General features: G+C 40.0%; 2 protein-coding genes across 2 annotated transcripts; one reads left to right on the plus strand and one right to left on the minus strand.

Moving 5' to 3' along the window:
• Positions 1 to 1,847: 1,847 nt before the first annotated feature.
• On the minus strand, positions 1,848 to 21,159 carry LOC144195696 (cytosolic carboxypeptidase 1-like). Its single transcript, XM_077715508.1, has 27 exons — positions 20,932 to 21,159; positions 18,675 to 18,733; positions 16,589 to 16,719; positions 14,678 to 14,745; positions 14,205 to 14,268; positions 13,982 to 14,128; positions 13,541 to 13,672; positions 13,354 to 13,447; positions 13,134 to 13,171; positions 12,790 to 12,998; positions 12,480 to 12,657; positions 12,313 to 12,354; positions 11,469 to 11,569; positions 11,267 to 11,383; positions 10,290 to 10,960; positions 9,918 to 10,001; positions 9,749 to 9,838; positions 9,522 to 9,670; positions 8,657 to 8,744; positions 8,041 to 8,185; positions 7,812 to 7,962; positions 7,504 to 7,684; positions 7,298 to 7,427; positions 6,940 to 7,071; positions 6,691 to 6,867; positions 5,916 to 6,067; positions 1,848 to 4,451 (listed from the first exon to the last, which is right to left on the minus strand). The coding sequence occupies exons 2-27, from the start codon at positions 18,704 to 18,706 to the stop codon at positions 4,280 to 4,282; spliced, it is 3,675 nt and encodes a 1,224-aa protein (XP_077571634.1). The 5' UTR covers positions 18,707 to 18,733; positions 20,932 to 21,159; the 3' UTR covers positions 1,848 to 4,279.
• A 988-nt stretch (positions 21,160 to 22,147) lies between these two features.
• Positions 22,148 to 27,138, plus strand: LOC144195457 (N-alpha-acetyltransferase 35, NatC auxiliary subunit). Its single transcript, XM_077715112.1, has 22 exons — positions 22,148 to 22,268; positions 22,357 to 22,390; positions 22,475 to 22,589; positions 22,674 to 22,748; positions 22,832 to 22,999; positions 23,071 to 23,137; positions 23,236 to 23,279; positions 23,357 to 23,407; positions 23,935 to 24,018; positions 24,103 to 24,217; positions 24,430 to 24,608; positions 24,706 to 24,765; positions 24,835 to 24,941; positions 25,046 to 25,112; positions 25,193 to 25,291; positions 25,415 to 25,593; positions 25,665 to 25,801; positions 25,906 to 25,973; positions 26,043 to 26,183; positions 26,640 to 26,762; positions 26,857 to 26,937; positions 27,008 to 27,138. The coding sequence occupies exons 1-22, from the start codon at positions 22,148 to 22,150 to the stop codon at positions 27,065 to 27,067; spliced, it is 2,175 nt and encodes a 724-aa protein (XP_077571238.1). The 3' UTR covers positions 27,068 to 27,138.
• The last annotated feature ends 427 nt before the right edge of the window (positions 27,139 to 27,565 follow it).

Here is a 27,565-nt window from a genome sequence, read left to right on the forward strand (position 1 = left end):
TTTTTTTACAAAGCTTTCATGTTTAAAGATTGAAGAAATTAATCTGAAAATTAATTTTAAAGGTCTTTCATAGGTCATAAAGGTTCAATTAGTTATTCACTAGTAAATAAAAAACATTTCAATTATTTTTGCTTTGTAATTCTGGTGAGATCAAGCAACACACACACACAAATACACACAAACTCACACAAATTGAAGGCCTCTTATTCTTTGCGGTCTTGTAGCTTCTCACAGGAGCCATTATGTCCCCTCGGTAGGACCACCAGAGCGCTTGACGAGCAGCCAAGTCGGACCACTGCGCTAATTGGCCCGTTGCGAGCTCCCGCACTGCATCACAACGCACACGCATAAAGGCAGATTGAAATGAAAGCCAAAAGGCTGTTTAAAGTCTTCCTGGCAACAAGCATGCACTTTTCTGTAATTACATCCTTCATTGATAATGTTGGATGGGGCTGAAGGGGGAGTGAGGACAAACTCCGGAGGTGTTTCTATTTTTTCTTCAAATGTTCAAATGTAGCTGAATTGTTGGGAATGACAAAAAAAGGGCCAAAGAGGGATGTAGGGGGTCTAGGGATTTGAAAAGGACATTTTTCTCACATTACACATTTCCAATCCTGAAAATCTTTTGAGGACATTGTCTGGTTCATTTGGATGCATGCAAAACAGAATACAAATGTATTAATTGGAGAAAAAATACACAGTACAACTAACAAAACTCATTTGTAATTTAATGAGTGTGTCACAACAGAAACATAATATGTTAACCAGTGGTCAGTCAGACCTTCAATGTGGCCTTGTAGTATGGGACTCTACTAATTAGCTGTCATTGACCACAATAGATGTCCAATCATTTTGAAAGGGATGCTCCTAGCCTTCCCTGTTGAAATGTATTGGATGGGGGTTAGGGTCTACCACCTTTGGCAATAAAATATGAGTATTAGGTTAGTATGAATGGATATGTGTCAGGGGCTCCTGGGGGAGGGGGGCCTGATATGACATGGATGACATGGAAACAACGCTTCTAATCTACACTTCTACAATTGCACTGTCGAATCTTGATAGGTACCGAATATTTTGGTGATAAGCTACATTACATTACATTACAATATAGTTCAGTACAGTATAGTTGTGTACTGTATCAATATCTATGGGGGGTTCTCTTCCCCATGTCCAACAAGTACAAATGTTGGATCTACTAAAATGTTGAAGACAAGCAGGCTGACTAATCAAGAGGGTCATAAGACAAATCTCATTTTCTGAACCGCTTTATCCTCACTAAGGTCGCAGGGGGTGGTGGAGCCTAAGACAAGTCTCTAGGCAAAAAAACAGAGTGGAAAATGTACAAATTGCCATTTGTACAATATGGCGCAAACTTCTTGTGTGGCCTTTTTAAAAGCAAATATACAGAGTTTATTTGCACAAATATACAGTTTGAGGACCTAAAATGGCGAGTATCATGGCATCCATGAGGGGTTTTCTGGCTTCTAGTAGATTTGGCAAACTACCATCCTTCAAAAGCCCCATTACTTAATGTACAATGTTGCTATATGGATCCAGGGCTTTTGTAGTTTAGCTGTTGAACCAGTGATGGGAATACCATAGTACTTCCCAGATTCAGTCAACGGTCCACTCAGGCAAACCTCCCCTTCTGCTCACCATGCAAATCACTATCTGCATTTTCCATTCCACTAGTTTGATTAACATCGTTCAAGTCTTCACAACAACTGACTGATCATTTCATTTTCCTCCTCAAAACAACAACCAGCATCCTAGCAAGGACCTTCTTCCATTTTTAAAGGGTACTTTGTATTCAAAGTCTGACACTGGAAAAAAACGCAATGAGCAAGTAGAGGCGATCACGTTCACATTTTATTACTGACTGGATTCTTCACTTTTTCTTTCTGCCTAATTCACGTGAATTTCTATTTGTTTTACAGCCATCCCAAACACACACTAAGACGTATAACAGTCCCAAGATTAAAAAACAAACCAAAAAACGGATGGAGAGATGGATGGAGAAAATGGCAAGCGTGAGGGAAGCCTAATCAAATTTGAGAAAAGGAACACAGTAGCAAAGCAGTAGCATGGCTGAATAATGGAATAAGTTAAAATGGTACACACTCACACACACTCTTAGGCACTCCCATGCTCAAATGCCCTATATACATACAAACAGGTTACATCCCAGAAACAATCCTCCATTAATATCTTAGTGAAAAGCATCGAATGGAAAGAAAATGCACCTTCACAAGCAAGTAAAACAAATGACATGGCTACTATATAGCTGGACTCTCCATACACAATTTATCCCATCTTGCATACATAATGTATACAGTGGTTCAATACAAAGGTACAAACATCATGAAGTTGTTTAGTGCGTCTTCTGGTCCATTTAAGCTCGATTATTACTACTGTCGGTATGCATCAGTCATTGCGAACATTCAACATTTGTAATGTGTAAACACTTTTGGGGGGAAACAAGGGCAAACAGTGGAACATTGAAGAAGGATTTTATATTCTTTGGTTATTCAAAATGACGTCTTACTTGGTAAAAAGAGGGGACATACGTCAATTCAGGGTCAACTTGGCTATCATTGAATTATTATGGATGGGATAGCAATCAAAAAATAGTGCAAAAACAATTTCTATCTGAATATCAATGACAAATGATGGGGGGAAAAAAAGATGGACTGTGTTTTGAGGACTGACATTTCAGGGGGGAAAAAAGCAAGTAGGAAATCTAAACATGACTTTAAAATAATTCAAATGTTAAATTAATGTCATTTAAAAGCCAAAGACCAAAATAACAATTTTGAAAAAAATAATTAAAATTATGGATTTTAAATATTGGTACATAGTATGACTGGCAGAAATATTTCAATAATACATTTTTTAAAGTAAAGAAAGTGACAGTGAAAATATTAGGACGGAAGCAAATATGTAGAAGGGGTTAATTCCAAAGCCAATACTTTTCTTTTGAAATTGTGTAATTAAATTTGTTGGGGTTTTTTTTTGGAAGAGGACTTCCACTTTTGAGGTTCCAATATATGAGCATTGCACTAAAAAAAGGGAAAAGGGGGCATTATGATATCAAGTGTAGTCAAGTGTCCAACATCACTATGGACACTGATGCTCGGAACTTTAAGCTGCGGTTCTTTTTAAGACAGAATGTGGGGAGTAAACAAGTTAAAGTGCAGGGTGGGCACGAGAAGGCAGGTGGCTCGGTTTGGAAAAAGTTTGGGTTAGCGTGTGTCTAAATGAGGATCCGGGTGAGCGTCTAATGGCAGCTAAAGGTCGCTATGGAGGGAAATTCATGAGTTCTCAAAAGTCATCTGTGGTGTGCACAAGAGAGATTGTCATAACAATTGCACCAAACCGAAGGTCCACTGGACCAATTTCATGCGTGAGGAGGAAGTTTATGGTTTGACTGGCTTTAAGGCTACATTTACAAATGGGGGATCAAATGGGATGAACCTTGTCAACCTTCGCTAGAGAGAGATGTTTAGGCTTCCCCGTTGAAGCTGGGCTCAAAAGGTCACTCAGTTTGTACGTCTTCTTGTTTGTGAGGACACTTACTAAAAATGGCTACTTCTCTGTTGTTCACGGATAGGTCAGGATGAAATTAGGTCAAGCGGTACAATAAATATATCTTCTAGCCATGACCTATACATCAAACCTCGGGGATCCGATTCTTAATTTCTATTGTCTGGGCTGATTGATTTATTGGCAAGTAGAGAGCATGTTTTTTTTCGGGCGTGCTTATCATGTCTCTGGGCTGACATTACTTTTTTGGAACCTGGCGGTCGTAGTTGGTTTGAACTTGCCTGTGATTAAACTGTTCCAGAACATCCGCTTTTATGATGATTTTTCTACCCTAATCAGTTTGCCATTGCGATACTTTAAATATTTTGAGGTGTTATCTGTCCCTTTGGATACCTAATAAAAGTACTTAAAAATACTAAAATAATAAATAAATAGTTCTTGATAATATGCATTTGTAACAATGCACTTGAAAGACAGAGATGTCAAATACTCATTTTGTTTATGGGTATGTTAATAACGAACTGGCGACTTGGAGGGCATTTCCAGCCTTAAAGCACAAGAGCTGGCAACAAGGAGTATAAAATGGAAGCTGTGAGTGGAGTTACCTTCCCTGCTTTTGGAATTGAAACTAAAAACAATAAATAAATAAGTTATATTAAAAAAAATCAGTCATTGCCTGCTAGTGACAGGCTTAGATTTCCAAGCATCATGATCCCGCTCGGCGTCTGAAACCTGCTCAGGGACTTGGTCGGCCGGCAGCGGCGGCGGCAACAGCGGCGACAGCGGCAGCGGCGGAAGCGGCTTCGAGGTCCACCTCAGTATCCTCGTCGTTGCTCTCGGCACTGTAATCCACCGCCTCCAGGAAAGACGGCTCATCATCGTCCATCACATAGGTAGTGGGACAGCTACTGTGGAAACAAACACATACATGAATGTGGGATATCATGAAGAAAATAAAATGTAATGGTATTTTCTCTACTTTGTTGTAGCAAGATATGTCATTACCATTAGAAAAAATATCACATTACGTCAAAATAGAGTTTCATAAAAGGTATAGACACACATGTATATTGGTTTAGACATTAATTATTTTAAATGTCACTGGCGGATGGATAGGTAGAAAAATGGGTGACTGACAGACAGACAAATATTGTGCCAATTTAGTTATTTTGTATGAATCTAAACAGAGCAAACAAATGACATTTTACATCACAAAAATACCATCGCCAAATTATTATCAAATGGCTCCAAAGCATTGAAAAGCTTGGAAAACATTTGAATATGTGGATCCATTATGATAAAAACAGTATATATGGTAATTTGGAATCCAAAAGGCGAGCCAAGGCCGCCCCGTTCTTTCTCTGTATTTTTTTTTCCCCGTGGGTCCTAATGCTTAAACGCTTGCTGCATCTTTTGAGGTTTTAGTGGCTTTAGTGGCTTTTTAATGGTGTTAATGGTCTGAAATGCGATCCCAGGGAGGCAAGTCATCACGGGCCGTCTCTCCAGCATCTCGTTGGTACAAGTGGGGAACATACACACAATTGGTGGACTAAAGATTTGTTTTTGTGTAATGGTGATGAGAGTTTGGAGTGAGCAGGAAATGTCATTTTCTTTGGGTTCTGATAGCTCTTTCCTCCAGTCTACATTACACACGCACATCATCATTTACATCACTCCACACACACACACACTGGCCATATCTATCCATTTACAAATCGGCAGACGCTCCCAATGGCCACAATATCATGGCAATGGCAACCTATTAAATGCTAAGTGCTAGCATGGGCGGGCCTGACTAAGAGCATCCAATCTCAAAGGAGGGAACATTGCGAGCCCCTTAATGATCAAAAGGCATCAATGATAAATGAACACCTATCAATATGAGAGCAGAGGAGGGGGAAAAGGCCGATTGAAGGGGCGCTTCTGTGGTGCCTGGAAGGGTGTGTGTGTGTTAAGTGGTTTGGAGAATAAACCCATCGACTGTCTTAACAGAGAGAGCAACCATCCAAATAATTACGTAAACAAACAGCTTGTTGTCTATTTGTCGTTTGGAATGTTGGAAGCAAATCAGGCGGCCGGTTACACCAATAGTTGAATTGTTATTTGTCTTATGGACACAATCAAACCTGTCAAATTGCTTTGTATTATTGTTTGCTGGTACGCGTTGTTCATTGATATATTTGTTTTCCTTGTCTGATTGTATTGAAAAAGATTGGATCATTGTTTTAGTGATTGCTCAGTCATTTATATGTCTTTAAGAACAAACCAATACCATATACTGAGAAGTTGCTTTTTGAGCAATATGATGTCTATAATAAAAAATGCCACAAACAATCAAAACATTGTTATGTTTTCTAAATGTCATGTCTAACCTGACTACTTTAGGCTGCGTCCCGATGAGGTCAGTCTCCAGATCCAACAGATGCTGGTGGCTGTGCAGTCCTGTCATTCTCTTCAGCCTTAGCAGGGCCACACAGAACTGAGCTCCCATCTCCTCCAACTCCCTGGTGCCAATCTGAAAACCCTGCATACAAGCAGATTAACAAAATTGAGGACGCATAAAGATAACGTGACATAATCACACATAGCACACCTACATTATGTGGAAGTTGGCCCTGTGGCTCAACGCCAACCTCTAAAAAAGCTTGATCTCCAATACATGGCTGTTTACTGTATTAGTAGTAGTAGCATTAGACAGAACAAGTGCAGATTGCTGTGCATTTTTGTATGAGTGGTTGAAGTCTCCATAGAAAAAAAAGTAGTCACACACAGTATCTCCCACAGTCAAACACAAGTTCCAGAGAGGTTTTTGTTCCCATTCTCCAAGAAGGCCAAGGCCGGGCCACATTCGTGTGTTCCTTCACATTTGGACTGACGCTTTCACTCACTAAACAATGAAAGGGGGCATTTCAATGTCAAAATCTTTTTTCACAACAGATCCTCTGTTGTCAATGGCATGCTACTAAGGAAAGATGGAGATGCAGCACCACCATGTGGATATTTCACTCTGATTTAGAGGAGTGACAGAAAAACGAATGGCTTACAAAAGGACAAATTCTGTTATATTGGCATGGTGGGAAAAGTAGTTGGCACGTCTGCCTCACAGTTCTGCGATTGAAGGTTCAATCTCTGCTAGGTTGGAGTTACCTTATATTTGCCCTGGTCACATCCACAAACGGTGCTCTCCATGGTGTAACTGCGCTGTACGCCGATCTCCCGCCAAACGACCACACGCGCAGTCGACTCCTTGGACCGCTCAACCACAAAACTACAGCTGGCCATGCTGAAGGCTGGCGCAATTTGGGAGAGGATCTTTGGGAGGGCCTAAAGACATTACCAGTAGTGAGGTGAGAACTGTGTGTAAATGAAAATGGGGTGTGCGTACGTTGCGCTCACTCGGTATGCAAGGTCCTCTTGTAAATCGCTGGAGGCTGCATTGATGTTTGTCTGCCATATTGTTTCCTTTATACTACAGCCGTACATAAAGACATTTTTCTTTCTGGAATGACCGTGGTAGTCACAGAAAACCTGAGAACAGACAAATATAAAATATGCGATATTGCTGCTTGGAACAAACGTGATCACAGATTGAATAACAATGCGAGTTGAGGTTTTTCCACAGTGAGGATGGAAGTCTTGTGTGGTGGAATGCCGCTAGATTTTCCAAATGTAAAACATGTTCTTTGGCAAACTTAGGTTTGGGAAACACTTTGCTGTATATCATATCGCCCTTTGAAATTATAAGACGTGGTACCAGTGGTGCTCGTTGAATATGTGCTAGGTATTGCAGCAGGCCCTTGGTGTGGTAGATGGTTGGGTGCAGCTCTGGATTAGGAATCTGCCACTGGCGATTCAAATCTTCCCCACTCAGAGAACAACGATGACTAAAACGAGACAAAAGCAGAACTTTTCAACAACCCAGTCTAAACTTAGCCGCAATTTTGTAAAACTCGCACTCACTTTCCATTGATGACACCGTCGGGGTTGAGCATGGGCACAATCTTGAAGATGTAAGCCTCCCTGAGGGTGGCCGCCAACAGGCTTGTGCCCATCAGGAACTCCAGTGTGCCTTTCATCACCCAGCTGGCATTGGTTTCCCCAGGGTGCACTCTAGCTGACAGAAAGATCAATGGGCGATTTCCTGCCCGGAGGGAAGATACATGGTTATCCATGTTTATTGACTTAAAAACTCCAATCATTTTGAGAAAATACATTCAGTCTTTTGGTACATATAAAGTACTGAGGGGATGAATGTTAGGATGACTCACTAAATTGGCAGATGTGATCACTGGAGTTTGACTCTGGCATAGCGGTGATGGTAAGGAGCGGACAGCTGTTTCCCCCTAAGGTGTCGCACAGGACATCCTGTCTAAGGTATATTTCAGGGCCCTTCATAGCTTCTAACTTTGACAAGTGCATCTGCCAATACAACATAAAACAAATATGCATTACTCTATAAACATTCCATTAGCAAGAAGCGATCTGTAACAATTGTACCTTTAGAGAAGAATACGTGTAAGGGTAGTGATAGGAAAAATAGCAAACGTCATCCTTGTGGTTGAAGATGGTGCTGAAAGTAATTGTGTAGTAGGATTTCCCTTTCTGACCACCAGTTGCAATGGAACTTCTGGCAAAATGGTTCCTAAAGTAAAAAAACAAAAGTCAAAAAAATGGCTACAAATACAAGTAACAGTTTAGTATATTTTCCCCCTCTATTTGTTCACTAAAAGTAGAGTGAAATACATTAGCTTCCGATATGTCAGATGGGTTAGACTAAGGTCACATTTTTTGCAAAAATTAAAGCACACTATAAAACAAATATTTTACATGGAAAAGCCATAATAATATGAGAAAAATATGCGATTTAACACCATTAAAGATGTGAAGTGATTACAAACAAGAAGAAATTAAGCGCAATATAAAAAAACTTATGATAAATTGTGCTGTAAACCATACACTGCAAAAAAATAAATTTTGGGGGAATAAATTAAGGTGGAATTTGTTTTATCCAATACCATGCAGGGGAAATCTATAATTCTGGTCATTGTCCTATGTCAAGTTTCCCCTGGATAGCCCTGATGACACTATTCTGCACTTTATGAATCTGACCTACTTATAGTAACAGACGTCTGTTCCTGTTCTGACCCAGCGAGGCCTGCCACCGATGGCCTCCTGAACCGAGTACATCAGCGCCTGCATGCCTAAACACACACATACACACGCAGACATTAACATACTCACTCACATGCACGCGTGCGCAAACACACACCTATATTTATACTGATGTGCCTTGAGATACGGGTGCCGGGACTTTTTCAACATTAAAATATGGCAAATTTTGTTTTGATATTTTTTAGGAATGTGTGGTGGTAGTCCACTAAACTCAACTCAAGTCAAAACAACATAGAGAATAGTTCACCTGATAAAACGCTTCATTTTTTCCACACTTAGCCAAAAACAAAGAAAAATATGCCTTTAGACAAGCACAACGTTTGCAGGAAGAAAGTCAGTTTACATTAACTCTAACAGAAAATGAAAAATAGCACAGACTGGTAAATAAATAGAATCGGCTACGCATTGTTAAAATCATTTATGCAAAGCACATTTAAACAGAAACAAAATTGTTCAGACAGATACTCACTTACTCGCTTATATTCTGTATCCTCTGAGGAATGACTGCTATGTCCATAAACTGAAAATCCATCTATGTGTATTACATTGCAATGAGGTGGCCAATAGGGACTAACATGCACATTGAACTGAAGCAAAAACTGGCAAAATAAATAAATAAAAGGATTAATTCCTTATATTCATTCATGTTGTTTGTTTTACAAAGTTCAGCAATATGGTGTGCTATTTTTCTTATTGATGAGCACAAATTAAACCCGCATCTTAAGGCACCACTATATATGTATACATAGAGTAGATCTGTCATTTTCTTTTACATCATCAAGACCAAGTTTTAGTACCAATCTCACCATAGTTGAACTGGCTGTTAGACTTTTCACAGTTGATGATGTTGAAGCGGTACGTGACATCCACACGCATGCCGCTCACCTCAAAGTAGAACCACTGGTGGTGGTGGTTGCTGTTGATGTCCGAATTCAGAACCAGGTCGTACTCGTACCTTCACACACATTCTTATTATAAACCAACTGAAACAACACAACACCTTAACGTTATGATGTTACATTTCCATGCTTACTTCCTGATCTGAATGGCTTTCCTAAGGTTGCCGGACTCGAACTGTGAGTTGAACCTCAACGACTCGCCGTTACTTTCAATCACAGGACAGCTGCAAAAAAATAGATAAACAAACTTTCAAGTCGACATTCATCAATGACAAATAAAGAGAGGAAAAAGTAAAAACGTACCCGGGAATGTCAAGGTCATAGACAACCTTATCCAGTACCTCATTGGGATGAATCAACCTCTCAATATCCTGTAATATCTTTGACCTGTGCGTTAGAGTAACATTATGAGCTATTGGTCTGAACTAAGTTCTTATAGTTCTGGGACTTCAACACAATAAACATGGTTGGCATTCAAATATTATCATATTAGATGTTTTTTGTGTCAGTCAGACAAAAAAACCTCAATATTTGCCAGTTTTGAGTTGAGACGCACTAAACCCAGAATAACTTGACTGACATACTATAGGCATGCTAACTGCCAGCCTCCCACGGCCTGATTGAATTATATCTTTAAGTTCTGCTTGTTTGTTTTTACCAAGTGCATTTACTCACCTCTGCACCCCATACAATCTCTCCAAAAGAGGCTCCCTGTAGGTAGGGGCCACGTGTCCAAAGTAGTCTGGGTAGGCCACCTCAGTGTAATGAGGCACAGACTTTGTCCCCTTCACCATGTCTACGTAAAGATCTAGGTCATGCAGCGGAAGAAGCTGAGCTGTGTCGGGCACCTCCAGGACAGCTCCTTCGCAACCCTCTTCCTCGGCACCCTCAGAGCCACAGTCTGATCCACCTCCTCCTCCTCCTCCTCCTCCTCCCCCTCCTCCCCCTGCTGCTGCCGCTGCTGCTGCCGCTGCCGCTGCTGCAGCAGCTAAACAGCGGATGGCGATGCCCTCTAGAGGCAGAGGCGACTGTGTGGACTTCTGTACACTAATGGGAGATCCTTTTTGTACGTCTCCCAACTCGCCCGCATTGAGAGGAACATGTTCTGGCGGCTGTGAAAGCTCGTGCTCCACCTGTTCATTATGTGCCTCCCCCTTTTTGTTGAGTTCTGTAGCAATGTCGCTGGTATCCAGCTGCAGTGGAGGAAGAGTAGCTTCAGGGGAAGATGGGTTGCTAGCGTCTTCAGCAGTGACATGATTTGGGGACGGCGCATCAGGTGTGGGGACAACGATGGGCTCATCGGAGTGACTTGATGAAGATGTGGTCGAAGGTTCAAAGTTGTAACCCTAGAGAGGAGGAACATCACTATGAAATGAACCTCATGCAATATTCCCTTCATACGATAAGATGCCATATTACTACATCATTACTGCTGGTTTTAAAATAATAATTTAACCAAAAGAAGAATCTAAATATGTGACTTTGACTGTGATTTTATTTCAGAACATTTAAAGTTCCCTTCGAAATAAATTCCTTCTTAGACGGAAAATTTTTAGGCTGTGACTAAGCATGATGGACTTGTACGCACGTGTTTGATCCTTGTGTAATCATCGTGTACCGTCAAAATATAATATGCAGGTTGACACACAGACCTGGAATTCTTCGGAAAGCTCCACGAAGAACTTTTCATAGACTTTCAACTCTTCGAAAGGTCGGGTCGGGATCTGATGGGGGTGTAGCTTGTTCATATCTTTTTCAATGTCGTCGTTCTGTTTTAAAAGATAAGTTAGCATTTAAATATGACTATGCATCTATAGGGGTGGGAAAAAAAAACAATTAGAGCGTGAGAATTACCAGGCACCGGCAATCTTTGTCATCTTCATCATTCTCCGTATCATTCTCTGTTTCTGCTTCGGTGTCCTCGTTATCGTCACTGTCATCCACCACGTCGTCCACTGGTGGGGCACACATGCACACAGCGCAATTATCACCCTTAAAATGGGCACAGCTTGCAGCTTTCCCTGCAGGAATATATTATATTTTGCCTGTGAGAAATAATAAAACCAAGAAATCTCTCAACAAAAAGAGCAGGCAGTCATGATGAAATGATACAATTATTGGGAAGATGTACATTATTTCAAGTATATAACAATGGTGATGACTAACATGGCATAAAAGTAGATAAATGGTGCTCACTGTCATCCTGAGTAAAAGCAATTCTGTTTCGGCTGAGTTATTTCAGATGCCAGAGATTTGATTGCATCAAGTTGTGATTTTGTCCGGGGCATACAACTGACTCTTATAGTCCACTATAAGAGTCCAGTAGGGTAAAATGCATAAAAATGTATCTTAAAAAACACATTAAGCCCGGAAGATATTTTCATTGATGCAGACTATGGATCATAAATTATAGGAAAATGTAGAAACCTGTAAATATGCATGCATTTGCCCAAATTGCATTATGTTTACATTGAATGAGTAAGAGCTCAGTATTCGTTAAAAATCAATTAATTAGGCACACTGTGTAGGGGGGACATGGTGGCTTACAGTTGGAAAATTACAGTACAAGTGAGGAAATGAGCTTTGATTGAACCAATCATTTATTACATGAGGCATTTTTTAATGTTGGTTTAGTGGTGACTCGTGCAAGCGTAATGAATGGCAAATGGTATTCTCTGCTTGTCTTAAACAGTCTTACCCTTCTTTAAGGGCTCGCTGCAGAGCTGAGCGTGTGTTCTTCCTGTAAGTGTAGCAGTGTGTAAGAAGCTTCATTTGACTTAGGGAGTGTTTGTGTGTGTCCACGCATTGAAGTGTTCAAATCCACATTATAGGTGTCTGTGATGTGATGTTTTGCACGTTTTTTACCTCCCGGGGGTTGGTTGTAGAGCTGTGCCACCGGCCCTGAATCCAGCACGTGAACCAGCTGGTATTGGAAGGCTGACTTGATGGTAGGAAGAGGCAGACGGTTTTTGGGGAAGCACTTCCTCATGATGAGACTTGAAGCGTTCACAATAGGATCCAGCGTGCGCACAGAGAGACACTCCTGGAAAGAGACAGTTATGGTAGAAATAACAACTGATTGACATTCAGGGGAAATGTCCTTAGGAAAATATAATGCATGATATACACGTTACGGGGGGGGATCATTTCCCCTCGTCATTTGTTCAACACTTACACTGGAAGAATCGTAGAGAATACGCATGCCGTCCGCCTTGGTGAACGCCCGTCTGCCCAGCTTTATGTTTGTGACGTTGCGCAGACAGCCCAGTAACCCCTTGCGGATCACTGTGTGACGATGCCAAGTGTCGTTGCGGTGCCAGTCGAGGTAAAGGGCGAGCAACGTGGGAACGTAGTTGCCCTCCACTGCCTGCCGAGCGTTTGTCTCTGGACAGAGGACGAGAGGAAACAACCTTATTGACCCAAGTTCTAAAAGTTTTCCAATACCTTGAACAGCTTGAGATCAAAATGTAACAATAGAGCATTAAAATGAAAGCAGAGCACGCTTTAATCAATACTCACTTGATTTGAGGAGAGCAACAAGTGCATCTACAGCGACCCTGCAAAGTCAAACACAGAAGATGAGTACAGATGCAACTAGTTTGCTGTTTCTACTTTTAAAGGAGACCTCGTGAATTTTAGTTTGTTTTTAAATGAAACTTGGCCGAGCAAACCCAAGACACAACTTATTGTATAAAGCAATGTCAAACTGTCCATTGTATGTCTAGTATTTTGTACATACTTGATCAGTGTGGTGTTCTTCTTGCTGTACGGTGCCACAATCTTGAATACCAGTTCAACCGCTCCGTTTTTCCCCAGAGCTATGGCGTTTATCACTTAATGTAGTAGAGGTGAAAAAAGACAGAAAACAAATGTATCTTTTATTGTAGAGAATCAATATCTATCGAGTAATGTCACCATTAACTTACTGTTGGCTGAGTAAACCCTAAGAACCTGCAAGCATGGCAAGAGTAGCTTGACATTTTGGAGGTTTCTCTTAATCAGGTTTATCGTCACAATCAAAGCTCCAGTCAGACGTGCCTTTACACCCAATTTCCTGTCTGAACACACATAAAACCTTGTTGTTTACTTATTGATATAATTTTTTACAAAATGATGAGGCAGCGTCTCGCTAAATTGTTGTTTTGTTTTTATGGTCAAATAATTAAGATAAAGAGGTATGTTTTAATAAAATGAACTATATGTAAAGCATCTGGGTAGGGACTTGTAATAGCAGTAATTCTCACCTATTGTGTGTGGGTGAGGAACGTAGTTGACAGGGTTTTATTGTATTATCCTTCCAAAATTTGAACTGCTGCAAAATTCCACAACAACCACTACTGTATAATACACTTAAGTACATTTCCTACCTTTTGGGCCCACCTTAGCCAATAAGGCATGAAGATGCAACATGAGCTCCTCATTGGGATGATATTCTTTGCCAGCGCTGATCAGGATACGGAGAAGGACTGATGTTCCTCCTTTTGATACAAAGACCCCTACTCTGCGCCCTTTGCCTAAACGGGTAAACAAATAACATATGATAGATACATACATATGATATGGATAGATGGATGGATGGGATGTACTCACCCAGGGTCAGCAGCTCACTGAGTATGCACAGAATGTTGAGGATGGTCTGAATGTCCCGGGTGCTCTGTCAAGATTAGCATAAATAAACTATTAAAATATGGGCACCGAAAACACAGTTTTTGTCATTCTTTGGCAAACATGTCATAGTTTAATGAAATTAAAAGACTTTGTTAGAGCAGTGGTCTCCAAACCGGTCTACAAGGGACACTGTGGGTCCTGGTTTTACTTCCAACCAATCCAGCATAAGAAAGTTTACCTAATGAGGATCCTGCTAAAAAAAAAAGCAGTACCTGACTGAAATCTTCTATATTTCTAAGCCACCAGAATGGTAGGAATGTTTTGTTTTAGGAAAATTTTGTTTTCTTTGACCATTTTAGTAGGGCAAAAAAAGAAAATAGGATAGTAGGTATATAGTCAGGTAAGTAGACTGGTAGATATGATGAGGAGACTGACTCGTTTCCATGCCAACCGACCTCCAGTGAGGACAGGATAACCTCAATGCCGCTTGTGCCTTTGGTCATCACCTCCTTAGACGTCTTCTCTGTAAGAAAACAAGTGGACAGCTAGCTGTTCATTCATCTAATATTATTATATATCGTATTTGGTGAAATGTATGGTTACATTTTGCCTTTCGTCCAATCATTCAGATAAAATACAATTAATACAGCTAAAACAGGTCAATTGTATAAGCACCCTATGCTTTAATGGCAGATTTTTGTCTGTGCACAGGTATTTCCAAAAACTGGGTTCGGACTCCTGGAACATTTTAAAACCGTCTATAACATTAAAAAATAGTTTTCACAGACAACATTCCTAAATATGAAATGGAGAATAATGATAGATTATCCAAGCACTTGGAATCGGCTTTATACCTGAACCTATGATGAAGATAAGCGGTTAAGATAAAATGGTCGATGGATGAATTAATTAATGGTACAATGACCTTCATACCTCAAATGTATGCAATTATTTATTGAAGATATACTGGTATAGCATTACACAATACACTTAAGTATGGATTCTTTTCAATTGCGAATATTCTTTCTCTTTCCTTTATAAATGAGATATAATACTGGTGATTGTCTCTTAATTAAAATAGCTTTACCTGAAGAGTCAAGGCAGTTGGTGCAGTGCTCCATTTGCAGGTCCTCAAACGCTTATTTTTGCTAATTGTATTCCCAAAAAAGTGTGTCGCTATACTGTGAAAAGAACACTAGGACTCCTGTAATCACCCTAAAACAAAATACATCGTGCATTGCTCTAGAAAACTCAAATCATAACCTTACGCACATTTCCAATGAGCCTTTTAAAAAAACGTAAGACGGTCCACAATAAATAAATAAATAAATAATCCGCAATATGCAGTATGAGCTCCCAATGCTGCCACTTGTTAATGCCCTCTGAGTCTTGCACACTTAAAACATGAAACCCAAGGAAAGCAAAGTCAAGGCCAAGGTTTACAGTTACAGCCAGACGGATCAGAACCCGCGTCACACAGCTTCCAGGGGGTGTGTTACTTTGCGTGTGTCTATGCTTGTGTGTATAAGAGAACAGTCAGAAAACAGCTGACAGACAGGGAGGTGGAGTCAATGGGAGGTGACAGACACAAGACATTCCGCTGCCCCCATTCGTCATGGGAGGGTGGTAAAACCGTCTCCAAGAAAAATGGTGGCATCTTAGCCTCAAAATACTTTGTGCCAACACATAAAGTGAGCAGGATCTTTCACCAATTGAACATCAGAAACATTTTGCATATTTTCTGGACAGGATTATAGAGAGTGCCTATATAAGTGGCCTATTTTAATTTATAAAGTACTCCAGATTATAAAATGCAATATAGTGGTTGTAATGATGGTGGTGGTGGTGGTGGTGGTAGTGATAGTGGTAGTAGTACCTGTATTATTATTATTAGTAGTAGTAGTAGCAGGAGAAGGAGGAGCAGGAGTAGTGGTATTCTTATTATTAGTTTAAGTAGTAGTAGTTATTGATATTATAAATTGATATTATAATCCACATCAGATTATAAAGTGCAATGCCGGTGTAACAGCCCATTACCGTACTTCATAATGGAATTTAAGGCCTGAAATTTTAATGCCTCTTTTAGACATTTTATCAGTTATTCGTTTTCCGTACCGCTTATCCTCACAAGAATGGCAGAGGAAATTTTATCAAGGTTTGCCATATTTAAGACTGAAGACTTTCAAAACTTGTCATCAAGAAAATTTAAAAATAAAAACTCTACAGGAAATAACTAATACAGAGATTTTTGGAAATCAACTTCAATTAAAGTAAGCCGTAGTCAAGAATTGTTTTGGTCTCATGTGTCCCTCATGTCAACAGGCACTATTATAAGGTTTATAGATTCAAGATTAATTAGGGCTCACCCTGTGACTGTATGAGATGGAGGAGCTTGGAGGTGATCTGCCGGGCCATCTCAGGATCCCTCCCCATGGAGTCTCCGTTAATTTTCTCCAGCTGGGCCAGCAGGATCTGGACCCTGGAGTTGTTGGGAACACTGTGAGACAGAAAAAAAATTGAATTTATTTGACACTTTCATTAAATGTTAAACAAGATTTAAGATTTATGCTCCACAGCTTCCACTTCTTTACACTGTGGTGTTTATAGGTTGCTGTGGTACCACTTATAAATTAATGTAAAAACTACTTCTGTAAACAAAGATTTTACAGTGGACAGTGACACAACAGTGCTTTCCACGATCAATTTGTGAATCGGAATGTTTGAGAAAATCCCAAAGCTCTCCACTGGGATACATCAGGGTCATAGCTCTTGAGACTTGTATTAGTTTAATTTATCCCCTGTTCAAGTCCAAGATGGCACAGCCCCAAACGTACACTAAATAAGGGCAATAAATTATCGGCTTTTGCAAAGAGTCAACATTAAAAATGGATTCTAATTCTCAAGAGGCGATGCAAATCTGCTCTAAAGCAGCCATGTTCTGGACAGCGATCAAATATGCGAGTGGTATTTATAGAACTAACAAAACATCAGGGTATACATGATTTCACCATGTTTAGGGTGAGCCTTTCTGGGTGGCTGGATATGCGGGTTGAAAGGTCGCTGGTCGGTACAACAACGACAAACATGAGAGAGGAGAATCAAAGTTTTACCCAGCGGAACTCAAAGTTCCCCATGTCCTTATAAAGACAGCAGATTAGAGTGCACGCTAAGGACAATAGCAAGTCAAGCACTGAAGGGTTCAATGAAAACCCAAACAAACACATTATACATCGGAAATACATGAAAGGCATTACAGCCACACTAAAAGGAAATATTAATCTTTCTGCTCATGAAAATGTTCTGCAAGTAGTTCCTCAAATAGCGTAATGGCTTTCGGGAACATTGCAAATATATACACAAATATGTATAGAAACAGGAATGTATCATAATACATTTCATCATTAATGGATGAATGATTTGTCGTGATATTTAGCACCTTTTATTTCTTCATAAAACATAGCTTGTTTTTCTTTTCTATTTTTTATTTAACATATATTTGTTCTTGGTTTCTGATGATTTAAAGAATGACCCTGTGGAAAATACGAATTAACTTTTGTTTCATTAAAACAGTGCTACTTCATCTGTGAAATAACTAAGTAATATCAACAAAATAATTGCCTTGTGACTGTCAACCTCATGGGTAATTAATTTTCTTTATTCTTTCTTAAATCCTGCAGCCTCATTTCTTTCTATTGAGACTGTTGCTGCATCACAACCTTTAAGCGGGTAACAACAAAGATCATATTTTCTGACTGGAAAAGATTGCAATTGGCAAATTCACATGCATTCTTTGCTTGGGACCAAATTAGCCACTTGGCAGAGCTGCACATTGTGTAGTTTCGCACTGGTTATTAATAGAATTTATTATGATAATCTTATTAAGACTACAGAAAAGACCAACAAAGTGTTTTATTGCCTGATGGCTATTTAATTGCCCCTCAAGGATTTTATTGAACCCAGTTGAATTGACTTGCATTGTATTGAAATGATTTGTTGTTATAGCCAAGAGGTCAGTTTCCATGTTTACCTTCTTTTTGTTACGCTTTTTTGCACAAGCTCACATTGTAACCTAGCGTCAAGATGCAAACAAGCACTCGACATTCCACTGGCCATTTAAAAAGGATAAAGACACACTTGAGGGAGCAGATGCTTATGACACAGAAGATATGGTGTCATTTTCACCTCTTTCAGTGTCATTGACAATGTTGGCAATCAAAATATGAAGTTGCACATTTGTTTAAAATCATTTCTATAACCTTGGTTGCTCTTTTAGCAGGTTTGCAAAATTGATTGCATTAAAAGTGCCCCATAATGTCATTTTTTGAATTGCTTTAATTGGTCCTTTAGAGGGTCTTTTATATGGATATGCAGTTTCTCATGCAGCTGATTGGATGTCATTTGAAGGCTTCACATAGTTTTAAAATAAAGCAAATAATAAAGTGAGTCACTCACCCTTTCTCTGAGGCCATCTTGGGTTTGTTCATTTTCACCACATTAACATGTCATGTCGTCTGTGAAAGAAAAAGACAAACATAATTGGAAAAAAAGGGAATTCGGGACACACATATGGTCAATACAGTAGCACGTTATTTGTAAGAAAATATGAGTCATAAAGAATTTTATCAGTGCCTGACAGGTATGTTAGTCTTGAGTATATTGTGCAGCGTACTGTCTCACTGCATGAGGACACAAAGTAGTGTTGTTGTGGAAGTGGGATTAAATTGGATTGAGGGTTGGGTCAATTTTTATTGCCGATTGTCAGTGTAAACTGGTTTGAATCTATTTCAGACATTCATTCAGACACACCAATTATTTTTCAAATGAATTTTGAAAGGATGTTTTGTTCTGAAAAAAAAATCAATGCAATGCATTATTAATTTATGATAGAATGTTGGAATGCACAGCATGTACATACAACTACATATTTTGTCATGACGCGCTGAAGACTTAACTGGTACATCTCTAAATTAATGAGTGTTTAAATAATGTAAATTGTTCCAAGATTGATGTCGGTTTTGAGAATAACAATTTTATATTTTTTATATTAATAAATATACATGTAGACTTTCAACAAATGGACAGTATCAGTCAAAAGTTGTGGGGGGGAAAAACATTGTCATCTAGAGTTAGGGGATTCTATTTAAAACAATCCCATAACAGTGCATGAACTACTTTTAAATATACAACATGTAATTCTATTTTGACAGCACATTTAAACTAGGAGGAGTGGCTTTCAACAGCCTGAAGTTTCTTTTTTTTTTTTTACCTCAAATGTGTTTACTATGCCAAACTGCTGGTTTATATGTGAAGTATTCTGAGTTCAGTTAACTGTGACCATTTAGTGTCTCGTAGCTCCATAATATCAGGTCACTCCTCCTATTCAAAGGCATGATTGCTGTGTATTAACTACTATTTTCTTGAAAAGTTACTCATTTTGAAGCATACATGCATTTAATGTGCTTTTATTTGTTCAAAATCATTTTAGTCAAGTCATCAAGGAGAAAAATAAAATAATGGTCATCTCATTTAATTTATCAGCTGCCAATGGTGGTGCTAGACGTCCAATATATTTACACTAGGAATTTCTGTTTTTATACATTTTAATGATATACATTTGTACATATTAATATTTTATTCATTCATAATATCATTTATTCAGTCATTCATTTTCCATTCCACTTTATTTCACGGGGGTGATGGAGACCATACCAGCCAACTCTGGGCAGCAAGCAGGGGAATTGGTTGCAAGCCAATGGCAAAGCACATTGACACAAACAACCATTCACACTAACAACCAGTTTAGAATGTAATCTAACAATCAGAATGTTCAACCAGCCTATAATGCATGTTTTGGGGAAGTGGGAGGAAACGGGTACCTGGAGAAAAATGTGAAGCGGATGTGGTAACCACTCATCCACCAATTATTAATATAAATACAAATTGTACATGTGATAAAATTAGGATATTGAAGAAAAAATATGAAATTATTTATTTAACTGAAATGAATCCATTTATTTTCATTATTCATGTATAATGAGATCTAAAGCTTCACCATAAAGCACATAGATCATCAATAAATAAGCAATAAATAAATATGCAGTTAACATAATGAGTATAGTCAGCATCAAGAAAGTCGTCAACAGTGGTTAGATAAGTCTATATGACCATGAATGTTATCTCTTCAAATATGTACTTCAGTTTTTGTTTTCAAGCAAAAATGGTAATTTCCCATACAAAGGCTTAAGGTGACAAGGCAAATTTTACTCAAAATAAAAGCTATAAAATCCCTGGCAAAGGCAGGCGGGGTCAGATGTTATTATGCTTCCCTTCAACACATTATAAATGTTGTTTGATGCTGGCTTTAATTTGATCTTAACGTAGGCTCTTCCTGTTATTTGACAGTTATGGTCATTTTGGCAGATGGTCGCTAGTCTTCGCACGACCTCCTTAAAGCCACAAAAGGTGCTTGATCGCTTTGAAAAAAAACTGTCATCTGGCCCTGAAGAAGCGCAATGTATGAGTGAGGTTGGCTAAAAGGGTTAGCGGGCCAGGGCAGTTGCACCTGCCGCCGCCGGGGACGAGTCACTTGTCAAGCTAACGTGGGATTGCACTCACAATAAAGCCAAATGTATGAACGCATCCGTAGAATTGGGGGCTCTCTCATAGCTGATCGCCATGACGAAAGGGTAAAAAGATGAGCACAACTTACCCGAGTAGCAAGAAAGGGTTGTCCTCTCGAGACAACCGCGGTGGGTGGGCGATGGAGGTTAGTTTATCCGACAAAAGTGTGCGTTGCTCGGCTCGGGTGGCTCCTTGAAAACACCCTGGTTATGATGTGATGAGAGGCTGCCCCCGCCCAACTGTCGGAGAGAAAGAGAGAGGCTGTCAAAGTGAGCGAGTCACGCGAGACTCCAACTCTCAATGCAGTTTTACGTGATCGGACGACTTTTATGGTTTAGCCTGTGCACCATGGTTTTCAGCAAATACAGCCCCGATGGGATGGTGTTTTGCATCAGGGAGTCAGTCACAGTGTGAAGTGTCTCGCAGCGGTTGATAGTTTTCAACGGGGCGTAAAAACTATGAGTGCCGTCATTTATTGATGACGTCATATACCCGCGCCAGTGTTCGCGGTTCCCGGGAGGTCTTTCCCCTTTCAGCTAAGGCTACATGGCTACTACCAAAACATAAGGTATGTCTTAGTTTTCAGTCAAAACTGTGCATTTTAAGGAGCGATCGTTTATTCGTCAGACATTCTAAATCTAAAGGAGAAAATATAAACACTTCAGCTGAGGAAAATACCCTTACAGTCTCTTGCTAAGATGTGGATCTTTGTATTGTAGATATTAGATTTTTTTATGGGTTCTGTCTGTCCTCGAATCATTTGATTTCATTAACTAAACAGTAACGCGATTGTATCCAAACATGTTGTCTTAATAAATATAATCGTATTGTGAACTATAGATATTTGCTACAGGTTGGATTTTAAAATACAATCAGATGTTTGTTATATAATTAATGTGTGGCTACAGTACATCAACATTCTCTCATGTGAGTGGAAATTTAAAAGACCACATCTGAACCAATTTTTGATCTAGTTGTGTTTATAGCAAGTAGAAATGCAGTAGAAAAAAATCTTTTGAATCTCTTCCAATGTTTGATTGTAGCTAGATGTAATTGTTATCTTGATTCTGTTAGACATGGTTTAGTCTTTGGAATCTATGTGTTCTCCTGCCCTTTAATGGTTGGCAAATGGGTTTTTAGTGCAGCCAAGCATTCAGTTGGCACCATTTCAGATTCCATCCTTGCATGTACTGCCTTCTTGGTCTGATGCCACCAGAGTTGAGCATGCATTGAATGATGTGTAGGAAAATGAGAAGGAAACATGTCTAATTTGCTGTGCTCCGTGTGAACGTGTAGTTTTCGCCATGGTGATGAAGTCGTCGGTGGATGAGGATGATGCGGGCTGGGGGCTGGGCATTCCGGAAAAAATGAAGAACAATGCCAACTGGGTGGATATCACCCATGATTTTAAGAGCTCTTGTAAAGGTACCTATCATCATCATCAATTTGCCATTGAGATGTCTTGATCTGTGTTTACTGTCTCTTTCTTTAAACGTTCATTTTTATCTTGTAGAATTGAACCTTGGGGAGTTGCTTCATGACAAGCTGTGAGTATGCAATGGGCTACAATTGTCAAACACAGTACATCAACATGATTGCATGGGGGTCAAAACATGTATCTGTGGTCGCAGGTTCGGCTTGTTTGAGGCCATGTCGGCCATCGAGATGATGGATCCCAAAATGGATGCTGGGATGATTGGGAACCAAGTCAACAGGAAAGTGCTCAACTTTGAGCAAGCCATCAAGGTACACCCCTGCCCTCACACAGCACTGCTCATTTCACATAAGTGTATTTAATCAATGTGTAATGTTTCCTTTTCTCACCTGTAGGAAGACGCCATCAAGGTGAAAGATCTAAGCTTACCTGAACTGATCGGAATCATGGATACATGCTTCTGCTGTTTGGTGAATTTCACACTGAACATTCAACAATGTTGTACAAATGTACCCTTGTGATTCATGTATGATATGTTGTGTTCTTGTAACAGATCACATGGCTAGAGGGCCACTCCCTTGCTCAGACGGTGTTCACCTGCCTGTACATTCACAACCCCGACCTTATCGAGGAGCCTGCCCTCAAGGCCTTTGCCCTGGGCATCCTGAAAATTTGCGACATCGCACGGGAGAAAGTTAACAAGGCGGCTGTATTCGAGGAGGTGGGTTGCAGGGTTATTTTTTTGAGATTTGTGGGGGTGATCTTTGCTCATGCTCCCATATGTAACCGCAGGAGGACTTCCAGGCCATGACATATGGCTTCAGGATGGCCACAAATGTCACAGACTTGCGTGTGACAGGTACAATGTTTTGTATTGTTATGCTATGCCCGTCGCCAAATGCTGTTTTGTATTCCAGTTCATGTGGTGTATATATATTTTTTCTTTCTGTCTTCTAGGCATGTTAAAGGATGTGGAGGACGAGCTGCAGAGGAAAGTCAAGGTATCTTACTTTTCAAAATTTGTCATGTTCTTGCCACATTCTTTGGTGTTTTATTTTTTATTCTTTTCCATTTACAGAGCACACGCAGTCGACAGGGAGAGCAGCGAGATCCAGGAGTAGCTTTGGAGGTGATTGTTTTTGTAATAGATGCTGCATGTCGACCGCTATAAATGTGTTCCTTGCTGTTGTAAAATGGAGGCTCCCTAGAAGGCGTGATGCGGGTAGTGTTTTTATAACACTGATTACAGGGGCATTCATCACTACTTTTATTATCCTCGACGACAGTGTAAATGAAGATTGTTCTTCAATCTTATACACATAAAGTCAATAATAGATCTGAGAACTACACAGAAAAATCTGAAGTTGCCATTTCTTGCACTTTATTTCCGATTCATAACACTTATTAATTCTGTCACCGTTCAATCTGTTATAAGTAACTTCCTATTCTGTCACCTTTCAGTTCCTGACAGTCCTTTCCCGTGTTTGAAATACTTTTCATGTCACAAACTTGCTATTTCTCTGTCGTTTTATTTCCGTAAGTGTTAGGACACTGCTATGTATTATCATATCATATAAATCAGATTTGTGTAGTTCTTTTTCTGTTACCGTGTTGCTGCTCCAAGTTTCCTAAATTGATGCCTTTGTTTACTTGCAGCATCAGCAATACTTGGCATTGTTCAACCGCATCAAGTTCACTCGCCTTCTCTTGACTGCACTGATCGCCTTCACCAAGAAAGAAGTAACCTTAATAAGTCGTCTTTCAATAGAACACACAGTGACAGGCATGCAAGCGAGCGATTTGCTACTTTGTGTTATGTAACAGACCAGCTCGGTGGGGGAGGCCCAAAAGCTTGTTGCGCAGGCAACTGACCTCCTCTCTGCCATCCATATGAGTGTGCAACATGGCATCCAGTCGCATAATGACACCACCAAAGGAGGTGGGCAAAGGAACTCATTAATAATATGTTGTTGTTTTTTTGCGTGTCAATGCTTCATTATTTTTCCATGCCATTGGTAATAACAGTTCTATCTAATTAGTTGGCTGTTTTTAACCTCTGCAAATTTAGTTCAAATGGATTGGATGTCTTTCGCGATCAATAGCTGACAATGAGTTCAATGAGTTTTTGTATTGTTTTCTATTCTATTGTAGGTCACTCTATTGTGATGGGCTTCGAGCCACTGGTCAACCAGCGCTTGCTGCCGCCTACCTTCCCTCGGTATGCCAAGATCATCAAGAGGGAGGACATGGTGGCTTACTTCAGCAAACTCATCGAGCGCATCAAGACCGTCTGTGACGTCATCAACACCACCAACCTGCATGGCATTCTGGTAACGAGGATGGCTCTACTGCCTGACTCATAAAAGTCATGATTCATTTGATCACAGAGCAGTTATATTGGAATGTCACGTTTGTTTTATCGACCAGGACTTCTTTTGCGAGTTCAGTGAGCAGTCTCCTTGCGTGCTGTCCAGATCGCTACTTCAGGTGAGGCCCTGCTTGTTATATTCGCCGACTCAGTGTTAACAACCCAAGGGATTGTCATGGCTCTTCTAGACGACGTTCTTGATTGACAACAAGAAAGTTTTTGGCACGCATCTGATGCAGGACATGATCAAAGACGCCCTTAGGTACTTTGTCAGTCCACCCGTTCTCTCATACAAGTAAGTCTGCAAAAAGTCAAAGATGTTCAATACCAGAAATGTTCATCGGGAGGCGTCCTCTGTTCGACCCAAAGAAATACTTTTATCTTGTCTGGCATGCGCAGGTGCTGTTTGTTTAACAACCATCAAGCCAAGGACTACATTGACTCTTTTGTCACACACTGTACAAGGGTACCTCAGTCATCAGCTTTATTTAATGCCTGATCACGTATCGTTTGTTGACCCGACTCCTTTTTATCTTTTGCTGTTAGCCCTTCTGCAGCCTGATTCAGATCCACGGACACAATCGAGCCCGTCAGCGTGACAAGCTCGGTCACATTCTGGAAGAGTTTGCGACCTTACAGGATGAGGTGACATTACCAGAAAAGTTCACTGGTCTACAACAAATTTCTGAACCTTTGGGTGAACCTTTTGGGATATTTCACTATGATACAGTAGTTGTGTACCAACCTTGTACATATAATCTCTATCAGGCGGAGAAGGTCGATGCGGCCCTGCACAGTCTGCTGAGCAAGTATGAGCCCCAGCGGCAGCACCTTGCCTGCCTGGGGACGTGGATCCTCTACCACAACCTGAGGATAATGATCCAGTACCTCCTCAGCGGGTTTGAGCTGGAGTTGTACAGTATGCATGAATATTACTACGTTTACTGGTACATCGCCCGGACTGGTAGTCACCACCACTGTGCTAAGGATGACCGACTAAGCCGTGGCCATCCCGCAGGTATTTGTCAGAGTTTCTCTACGCATGGTTGATGTCCACGCTGAGCAGAGCGGATGCATCGCAAATGGCTGAAGAGAGGATCCTGGAGGAGCAGGTGAAAGGACGTAGCAGCAAAAAAAGCAAGAAGAAAAAGAAAGGTACGCTAAGGCTATTTGTTCTGGTCAGGACATGGTTGCTCCTTTTTATCCTAGGCCTGTATACAATGGTTTATTTTAACCTTGGCTTCAATGTATGTGTGCAGTTCGTCCTCTGAGCAAGGAGATCAACATGAGTCAAGCCTACCAGAACATGTGCGCTGGCATGTACAAGGTACGACAGCAAGTAAGTCCGATAAGTCGACCAAATCAGTAAGTAACCTTTAGTCTGCCTTCTCGTCAGACAATGGTGGCGCTGGACATGGACGGCAAAGTGCGCAAACCTCAGTTCGAACTGGACAGCGAGCGAGTACGCTACAAGCACCGCTTCGCACCTTTTAACAGTGTCGTCACCCCACCGCCCGTGCACTACATACAGTTCAAGGTAGCTGATTTTTCATTTCACTTGAATATTGAAGCGGCATTGATTGCATTTTTGTTTTGATGCCACCTCGGAAGACAAACTGTTCCGAACTCCAAAGAATCATTCAATCTGTTATCAAATGCTGTGAGCAATAAAGGGGCTCTACAACAGATAACATGAAAAATGACAATAATATCACTGTTTTTCATGGACAATTTATTAAAACCATGGGTACTGAGCATTTTTTTAAGGAGTTATATTGGTTACCACATGGATGCTACTAATGTACTTTTTGTTCTTATATGATACAAATAGACCTTTTTTTGAAAAAAAAATTGGCCTAAGGACAAAAATGTGCATTCCAATGTACTATATACTACTGTAGAGTGTTGGGATCTCTAGCTACATGGGATTGTTTTCTTTTTAAAATATTCTTCCTGTAGTGCCCCTTTTTAAATGAAGATCTCTGCTCCACAGGAAATGTCTGACTTGAAGAAGTACAATCCTGCGCCGGGCTCTGCTGACCTCTACCTGGCAGCCAGCAAACACTTCCAGCAGGCCAAGTTTATCCTGGAAAACATGCCTAGTCCCGATTCTGAGGTATTTAAAATACAGTTAACTATGGAATCTTTTAATAGAAGTAGTACTCTTCTAAACATCATTTGTATGTTTGTTCTACATTGTGTGACAACAGGTGAATGGAATTCTGAGAGTGGCCAAGCCCAACTTTGTGGTAACCAAACTCCTGGCTGGAGGACATAAGAAGGAGACCATGGTATGAATGGCTTTCATCGTTCTTTCTTCGGCCTCCCTTTAATTCAATTGTTTTTTTTTTTCATCACTAGGTGTTACCAGAATTTGACTTCACAGCTCACAAGTACTTTCCCGTGGTCAAGATCATGTGACGTAAAACATCAAATCAACATTTGTGCTCCTGCTCCTCCCCGTCTCTCTCACCTGTGTTCATGAATGTGTGAGTTGCACCTGTAAATGGTGTGTGTTTGTGGCCAATGTTTTAAAACTTGTAATAAAAGTGGTAAAGTTAAAGTGGGCTATTTCATATATGATATCCAAATTATTGAGCTGACAATTTATGACCACAGGTAACCTTAAAATATTGAGTTTTGTAAAAATAAACCTACATTTTTAGAAAAACCTTTCTAGTAAATAATGGCAATTACTGCATCATAAGAAAATAAAAGTTCACTAACATCTAGTCATTTCTAGTTTTATTCAATATTATTTAAAACCCCTATTTTTTGTTTTGCCATATTACAACTACTTAGTGAATCAAAATATTCTGCTTTTAATTTAAAATATATTCTTGAAGTATAAAACATTTAAATCCAGTAGATCTAAATTTTCCTTACCATTCCATTTTATAGTCTTAAATATCATAATGG

This window comes from Stigmatopora nigra, chromosome 4 (assembly GCF_051989575.1).
Source record: "Stigmatopora nigra isolate UIUO_SnigA chromosome 4, RoL_Snig_1.1, whole genome shotgun sequence".
Taxonomy (NCBI): domain Eukaryota; kingdom Metazoa; phylum Chordata; class Actinopteri; order Syngnathiformes; family Syngnathidae; genus Stigmatopora; species Stigmatopora nigra.

What these genes read in the sequence shown, in the direction of transcription:
- LOC144195457 (XM_077715112.1), top strand. Translation starts at nt 22,148, where the DNA reads ATGGTGATGAAGTCGTCGGTGGATGAGGATGATGCGGGCTGGGGGCTG. An exon ending in GAGTTGCTTCATGACAAGCT is followed by an intron (nt 22,391 to 22,474) that starts GTGAGTATGCAA and finishes CTGTGGTCGCAG; the next exon opens with GTTCGGCTTGTTTGAGGCCA. An exon ending in ATACATGCTTCTGCTGTTTG is followed by an intron (nt 22,749 to 22,831) that starts GTGAATTTCACA and finishes TTCTTGTAACAG; the next exon opens with ATCACATGGCTAGAGGGCCA.
- LOC144195696 (XM_077715508.1), bottom strand. Translation starts at nt 18,706, where the DNA reads ATGAACAAACCCAAGATGGCCTCAGAGAAAGG. An exon ending in ACAAAGATTGCCGGTGCCTG is followed by an intron (nt 11,384 to 11,468) that starts GTAATTCTCACG and finishes CTTTTAAAACAG; the next exon opens with AACGACGACATTGAAAAAGA. An exon ending in AAGAGGACCTTGCATACCGA is followed by an intron (nt 6,868 to 6,939) that starts GTGAGCGCAACG and finishes TAATGTCTTTAG; the next exon opens with GCCCTCCCAAAGATCCTCTC.